Here is an 8,895-nt window from a genome sequence, read left to right as displayed (position 1 = left end):
GTGTACTTTTAGCCTCATTATAAGGATTTTAACAAGATTTTCAGAGCGGTTGCAAAGGTTATCACGTTTCCTCAAAGAACAGCTAGTTTGTCTTGTTTTTTTTTATTTTGAAGAACATTCACACCAAAAAGAAGAATGTACAAATAAATATATATATACAATAAATACACAAATTCAGAATTAAACATTTTATGTACCACAATTATCATATCTCTTAAAACTTAAAATTTATATTTTTTCAGTTTCAGTAGGGATTATAAAAATCAATTCATGTATTATTCTGATCGGGATGTCGGTTGCTATTCGAAACAAAAAGTACACTTTTTCCTTACTTAAAAATTTCCTGTTAAGAAGTTTTGATCATGAGCTTTTGAGCAGATTTTAGTCGGGACCTTTATTTCGAGCATTCTGCATCATATTTTAGCTCTTTAAATTTTGGAGTCTAGGTCGCCAATTAAACTATATCCAATTATAAAGCCACAATTTAATTTCATACAAAAAGCATGAAGCGAGGAACAAAATTTTGTGACAGAAGATTTTTTTTAGAAGAAAATGTTCTTTTTGTCAAGTTCAGAGTGTAAGACTGTTCAGTTTGGATTCCTATTTTTCAATGCAGGCTGTACAAAGAGTTATTTTGTGCAATGACATGTTCTATTTTGGTCCCGAATTATATATTGAATTAATTAATATGAGTTCTACAATATGTTGTGACAAAAATAGCAAAAATATATACAAATATATTGTGAAAGTCCACAGAAAAAATAGCCCCAATTTTATCTTAAAATTAACACTTTTTGGTAATACATAAAGATTTGTATGATAGACCCCCACTTTTAATTTTGTTTCTGAATATATAGGATAACTTTGAGCATTCTATTTAAATTAAGTAAAATGTTAAGTATTTAAAATAATTTTATTGGTGGTTAAATTTTTAATGCCAGAAAAATGACATTTTGTGAGTGCAGAAAGGTCAAATAATTGATTATGCGATGTAATTTGAAACTTTTTTGTTACGATTTTTAATGTCTTTATTCAAGAAAGAATAAGACTGTATTTGGTCCCATGATTTATTTGATTAAAACTTTTAGAGGAATAACTTCGAAAAAGTGATTTATGAGTAAGGCGCAATTACAGTGCAAAAAGGTCATGTCAATGCACTCTAGCTAAAAAAACCGTATTGAGCACGAACTTTTTTAATTGTTAAGATATCTGTGTAGATATTGAAAATATACTCGACAAAAATGTTCTAAGACTTTTGATAGAAGGATCCAACCTACCAAAATATGACAAACGTAAAAAAAAAAAAATGCAAATACAATGAACAAATCCAAATCAAAAATAATTAAATCAATTAGAAAGCACTTTCTGATGTACTAATCATAAAAAATATAAGTCCTGATCCCTACGATAGTTTAGTCAAGTTCTTTTTTTATTATTATAGATTTATTGTCCTCATATTTCTTTTCGTAAATATAGTCTCATGACCTACAAATGTTATGCTTATTATCGATTGATTACCACGTAATTTAAGCTAATAGAGAAAGCTCAATAAAACCCAAAGATTGAGTGAAAGGGGAAAATATTTGTTTGAAATGAAGTATTAAATCAAATATAACTCTTCTGGCAAAGATTTTTTTCACTTGCAGGGAGTGGAAATTGCGACTTAAGTGGACAAAATTGACAAGATATTTTTTTCCTTTCTATTAATAATCTAGTTTAGAATATTTGTTGAAATGTATATAGGTTATTTTCAATTTGATTTTGTATTTTGTTCTACATACAAATAGATAGAATTTTGACACTTTTACTGAAAAATAATTTGGTAATGTGTGAGGGAAAATGAAATTCTGGTATATCTTGCAAAATTGTGAAGAAAAGAAATTGGGATAAAGGTGTTCGGCTTCAGTTTATTGAGGTGTAGCATTTAGCTATTCTCCCATCCCTTTATTATATATATTTTGTAACATAACTAATATAATGACACAAAAAGTATTGGTATCTATGACTCTTATTAAAATGCAGGATAATAATACATTATAAAGAAGCATAACAGTCCAGTTCGGGTCTTGATATGAAAATCTGTATAGAATCAGAAAGCAACTTCAGCAAAATTAACAACGAATTCACTGTAATACCGACTCATTAGCTAGCAGCCAGTGGTGATATTCCACTGTCTAGAGGCATTACTAAAATCCTACACACACAAATTAAAAAAATGAAGTAAGAAAAATTTTGTACAAGATGAAGATTTAATTTTCTAGATTATGCAAATTATCGATCGGTTACAAAGAAATTACTGACTTTAATTGGTTACTTGCCTTCATTCTGTTCCCTCGACTTCTCCCTTTAGATATAGACATAAGTAGTCTCCCTTGCCCTCTCCTTTAACCAATAGTAGGCGGCTAATATGAAAATGTCACTGTCGCTGTGGGCAGAATATAGCACATTTCTGGGGATGAAAAAGACGGCCGATAATAAATCATAATTAAATTATTTTTTCTAGGTTTTACATAGTGCAAGACTAAATAAATAAGATCCTTGCATTAATGTGCCTGACCTTTAATCACTACAAAGATCAAAGGCTTAGTGTTACAAATGTTTCCATTGACATTTTATTCAAGTTGCAGTCATGATTAAGAGAAAAGCAACAACTTTAACCCTTTAATTCATTAATATATCATATTTATCAAAAGCTCGGTCATTACAGTAACGCTAATTAACTACGTAATTTATTAAACTCAGTCACTTTAGATCTGTTTTTAATTATTCAACATCTTATGTACTTTTTGTCTTGACTTATATACTTGTGCAGATTTTTAAAATGTACTTTTGATGGAAATTTCTGGAAGTCTTGATCGAGTTATTCTTCTTTTTGAATGACATATAGTCCAGTCCTGTTTTTAAGCTGTTTCTTTCTTCTCCAGGTAATGAATATTTTGATTCTCTCCGGAATAAAAGGCACGAATATTTAAAAAGCATACCTGTGTCCAATAGCAGAACAGTAGACAGAGATCACCTGAGGGGTTTATACAGCAGACTTAATGACCTACCAGAACTTATGAATAGAAGGTTCCAAGTGGGTTCCAAACCTCCACAAGTACCTGTTGATGCTTATAGTTTTGAGGTAAGACCTATATTCATACTTGTGCGAGGCCCTCTATGAAGTAGGAACAAGGATTTTAGTCTGTAATGTTTAATTTTGGAATGAATATTCCTGACCAATTAACTGATTAATCGTGCGAGACGGTGGTAATAAGGGATAATGGGTTACAAAATTAGCAATCGCTCTATTTACCAATAAAGATCCCTTAAGTATATTTCACTCGGAAGGTCAACGTACATTACCGCTACATTGCCAAAAATTTCAACTCATTACCGATATTTTTCTTCGAAATTTCGGGTGATTATTACCGCTACATTTTATTAATAAGATTATTGGAGATTACAACTCATTACTGCTACATATTCAATTAAATCAATCTGTACATGCATAAGTTGCTGGCTATCGAAGGATGCAATGTAGCGGTAATGAGTATGTAGCGGTAATGACAATTTTGAAAATCTAGCGGTAAAGATACGCACCCATTTCACCTCAAAGATATTTGATTTTTTTTATCACATAAACATAGAGTACATTCAGAATATTTATTACAGGAGATTTTACCAATAACCATCGATCGATTCTTATAATTTGTTTTTTTTTTACCTATCAGCTGTAATATTTTAGTAACGGTGTCAAACCATTACATTCTCTTTATTTTCTCTATAATTTAATTAATTTTACACAGTGGTTATTTTATGGAAGAAAAGCTTAAGTTAAACATTGTATTTTTGCTATCACGGAATTGGATTATTTGGAACCAAGTTCAGTATTAAGAAGATTCTTTGATAATTCAAATAAGTGCTATGTTTTGTTTAAACATATTTAATTAATAATTTTTGCAAAACTGCAATGCTGACTAATATTGCCAATTTATTCTTTGTAAGACATTTTGGAACAGCTACACGTCTGAATAAGAAATGGTTTTTCTAATATTCACTGTATTCTAATCATCAATGTGTAACTACAAGTTATGTTTTACAGAGAATTTTGTTTAATCACTCACGAATTATTTTGACGTCATGATAAGGATATAAAAACTATATTATAGAAATTTGTAAAACAGTTTGTACAGGCTTCATTATTGCTAAAATTCATCTTCAAAACAATTCTTATTCCACGTATAAGAATAGAGAGAACAAAATGCTTATAGCGTCAGATGAAGTGTGAAAACTCTTCTTATGTGATCATAAAACAATGAAAATTAATCATACTTGTATTTGAAATACATCAGTGTCTAGAAAACTAACGGACATTTAAGGTGAATTTAATTTTTTCATGTTCTTGCATTAAGGTCAGACAACATGTTTCTCAAATATCCGTTTTGTAGCTCTTGGTTATATATTAAAATATTAATATCATCATCTTGTGATTTCTAAAATGTTTTCAAAATGACTAAGAGAGAAATATCGCCAAAAAGTATGATATTGGTAATAATTGTGATTTAAAATAGGATTATGTAGGAAACACCGTCCTCTGGTATCTTGCACAAATGTCTGGTAAAGTGCCTCTTTTTGTGAGTAAAGTCGTTGAAGTAGCAATACTTTAATGACAAATTCTTGGTGGAAAATATACATGTATATATTATTGAGGAAAGTGTGGTCTGACCTTAAATTTAAGTAAAGTTATACAAGTGAAGTTTTGGGGAAGACTGCAAGAATACGGATGACTTTAAAAGAAAACTTTCTGATAAATAAGTGTTTTAGCATGTACAAACCTTAAACATATCTCTACAACAATTTTTAGTATATTAAGACCTTACATATATTGTTACAAAAAGTACATTGCAGTCATTAAACTATATAAATGTACGTATAAACTCTATAAGAAAGTCATCGTGAATTCAATTCCCGTCATTTTATTTTCATACTTATTTTCATTTTATCTTCATATTTTGTCTAAAGTAAATACGAAAATGATTACAAGAAATTTTATCTCAATAGCCTGTATTAGGTTACCATATCTAAAATTGGTTTCTATATATATGTATCAGGTTTAAGTAATAATCTCCGTAAAGTTCTGACCAAAATTTATTACTAAGAATGAAAAATAATAATTGAATGTTCTACTGTGTTTATAATTAGATGGTGTTTGTTTCCCCTAACACCTCATGCATATTATGGGTACTTCTGTGTTCACTTAGTGTATGCATTAGTTTTTTCAGTAGGACAAAGCTAGAAGAATAGAGACAAATATAACTGTCACAAATTTTGAGAGGATTTCACCCTTGTGAAGGCAACCCCCTTTTAGCGTAATCTGCAGCGTTTCTAGAAATTAGAAATTTAATGTTGGTCATTTAATGATTCTGGGAACATTATTACAAAAAATAAGTTATATGAATGATTCAAGACAGTATCATAATCAAAAAAAAAAAATATTCTATTTCAAAACATTTTTAGACTTCAGATTTGATACTGATAGTCAGGGGTTTTATTTAGAGACAATATACACTAGACAAAATTGCTAACGCACCACCTAAATAAATTAACTTTTTTTTCTTTTCAAAACTTGTTTATGATGTTTTTGATATATAATTATGTTACTTTAGTAAAAAATGAGACATTTAAATGCTTTAACTGATAAATAACAACAATGTTTACTGAAGCGTAACCACTTCATAGAAAAAATTAAAATCACATTCATACTTTTTTGGTGGAATTAATTTCTACTTTTTCTTTGTGGTTGTGTTCTTTATGTTTGCACTAATTAAAAACTCAGAAAAAAAGTTACACCGTATGCGGCGTTTGACTCTAGAAGAGCGTGCTAAGGCAGCAAGTATGGTGTCTGTAGGGGGCTCCTTTGAAAAAATTTGTAGAAAATTAAAAGAATTAAATGATTATGAATTTCTCTGGTGAAAAATTGTTGAAAATGAATTAACGATCATAAAAATGTTTACAATAGATATCGACGGCATTAAGTGAGCACGACACAATAATATTAAGATTGTTCCACAAAATTGGGGCAACCGGAAGTTGGGTGGATTTGGTAGGGACACCAAGGCACTGGATGACTACTAAGCGATATGGTAGTCAATCAGGGTATATCAATTGATTTTTAAGTGGGAGACTGCTCCCGTCGCAACGTCACGGACCACCATCGGTAATCACCAACTTCATATCTTGGCAAAAACGGTGCGCAGTGCACGTCGGGAAATTGGTTTTTGGACAAGAAGATCCTTTAAGGGTCTTGACATGACACCAAGACATTTGTCAATCCAACTGTTTTGGAAAAGAAGGCATATTTTATATACTAGTACCAATCAGGAAAATGATCAATTCACAAATAAGAATAATAAGTGGTGCGTTCGCAATTTTGTCTAGTGTACGGTTAGGTATCGTGAAAGTGTGATAATAGTGATACAAACCAATGACTGTTCCCGACGAAGTCGACAAAAAGGTTTTAATTTTAGATTCTTTACGTGAGACTTTATTACGAAAATATCTTCTTTTCATTTTGGTTATAGTACAGGGTGTTGGAGCGATTGGTAAACTGATATGAGGTATTTAAAGTTAGCTACTAGTAACTGGCTACGACAAGTGGGTAAACTTAGCTACTAGTAACCGGCTACTAGTAACTGACTTAAAATGAGAATAAAGCTAGCTACTAGTAACTAGCTACTACAAGTGGGTAAAGCTAGCTACTAGTAACTAGCTACTACAAGTGGGTAAAGCTGGCTACCAGTAACTAGCTACTACAAGTGGGTAAAGCTAGCTACTAGTAACTAGCTACTACAGATATGCATGTATATAAATCGGTTTCTGTTTGTATGAATTGTCATTTGACTACAAAAAAGCCACTTATCAAACTTTGACTAAGTAGACAATTTTGTCAATGTTTCATATACACACTGTAATAATTCACACAATCTTAAGTTGCATGGAGGTTAAGTTTTCTATTTTTAATTTAGATGGTTAACACATTTACACGTACAGTTGACTTCTTATTTTTTAAGATGTCCTTTAATTTTTGTTTAACAACATTTATATGGAAAATAAAAGCACTGAAGTGTACAGTACAGAACATAACTATAAAAATTAAAGCATCTCATTACATTATCATGAGATTGATCACTGTTCGTTATTTTCACATTTTACATCCTAACTCTACAAAATAAACAAATGTGAAGCATTTCATAATACAAAATATTTGCTGTATTCTAAACAAATCAAAACCTATGCGTACATGCATGCGGAACCATGTTTTCAGTAATGCATACAAAGTTTTCAGGACTATTCTTTTTTTTATTAATTTGGTGGCTAAAAATTTGTTCATGTTTGTTTTTATTTTATCTCTGGTAGAAACGTAACTCAGTAGACCTGCTCCGAGCCCAGCCAGTGTGTCCTTATAAAACAGAATGGCGGCTAATACATCGCGCGAAGAACATCAACGATACGGAAGTGATAGTTTTCCAGCCTGAGATTGAAAGTGATGGCTTCCAGTGGTTCTATACAGCTACGTGTGATAGGGCTGCTTCATATCTCTATGATTCTTCTTGCCCAACGTGTTGTAGGGGTATAGACACGACTAGGTGAGTACTATTAATTCCTTTTACTTATACATAGAACAAAATAGTTGTATGTGTCTTTTACACACAAATCAAAAATATACTTTCACAAGTCCAGGTGATGTTTATTGAAATCTCTAATTTTTGTGAAGGTTTAATTTCGATGTTTTCGTGATATGAAGAGACTCAGAGTTCTTCTCTTCCATGAAAGCTTTCTTCAAACTAAAGTTTCATATTCCTTTTTAAACCATGAAATCAAATCCCCACTTATCTATATTAATTTCTTCAATTTACGAGAATTTGACCCCAGAAAAATATGTGATTTTACAGTATATTATATTACTCATGAATGATTGAGATAAATGACACATGGTGATAAGGAAAAATACGTTTAAACCTACGTGAATTAAGTCCTCAGACAATAAAACGTCATGAATAATGGATTTTCGTTTTGTTTTGGTAGATATGTGTCTACCTGTGTCCCTAAGAAGTCCTATATTATGGCGTACGCCCGTCAGGCGCAGGAATTGAACTATGACTGGACCTGGATACAGATTGACACCGGATGTAGCTGCGCCATATCAAGTATACCGGGAGTATGAAACCCAGAATCAAGTTTTTGTGTCAACAGTTGTGTACCGTAATTTAACTACTTCCAAGGAAACAAAATTCATCATAGCCAATCACAGAAGAAGAAAAAAAACTTTTGTAAAAGTTTTCTCATTGAAAGATAATCATAAAGCGAAACCAATCGGACGATTACTTGTTTAACAATACTATATATGGTTAATTTTATGAATTCTACATTTCAATGATTTATTTTAACATGGCAAAAGAAAACCTAATGATTAAGGAGGCAAAGAACATTTCTTTAAACAACATTAGGAAAATTTGTTTTGACTATGAATAATTCAATTATATGTACAATTATATAGTCTTTTTTATCTAAAAGTAAAAGTATTTTTAAAAAAATATGGTTTTATACAAAAAATTAAAGGCTTTTGGAGATTTTATTTTCTGCTGATTTTATAATCCTATAATGCAAATAGTATTGATCTATGACATAATTTCTCCAACGTTCTGCCGTCAATGGAATGTGAAAAGTAATTGGTAAACTGTCCAGTAAAGCCAAAATGTGCATTCTTCTTGCATAAAAGTTAAAAGGGACTAAATGTAAAGGTGTCATTCATGGAGGGCTTTTGGGGTCAGTGATGTTATTTTAGATGCAATACCAATTTATTTTTCAGGATTGTTGTAATATAACCAATATAAATGCTGATATCATTTTATT

General features: G+C 30.8%; 1 protein-coding gene across 1 annotated transcript; it reads left to right on the top strand.

Annotated features, from left to right (window-relative positions):
• The first annotated feature begins 2,993 nt into the window (after positions 1–2,993).
• LOC133185917 (venom nerve growth factor-like) lies at positions 2,994–8,504 on the top strand. The gene is made up of 3 exons (XM_061321207.1): positions 2,994–3,124; positions 7,399–7,628; positions 8,068–8,504. Exons 1-3 carry the CDS (start codon positions 3,059–3,061, stop codon positions 8,204–8,206), a joined length of 435 nt encoding a protein of 144 aa, XP_061177191.1. The 5' UTR covers positions 2,994–3,058; the 3' UTR covers positions 8,207–8,504.
• Positions 8,505–8,895: the final 391 nt, after the last annotated feature.

The sequence above is a fragment of the Saccostrea echinata genome, unplaced genomic scaffold (genome assembly GCF_033153115.1).
Source record: "Saccostrea echinata isolate AGI-Se365-2 ecotype Australia unplaced genomic scaffold, CSIRO_AGI_Sech_v1 ptg000012l, whole genome shotgun sequence".
Lineage (NCBI taxonomy): Eukaryota > Metazoa > Mollusca > Bivalvia > Ostreida > Ostreidae > Saccostrea > Saccostrea echinata.
Note: the sequence above shows the minus strand (reverse complement) of the source record. Positions and strands in the feature narration are given on the sequence as shown.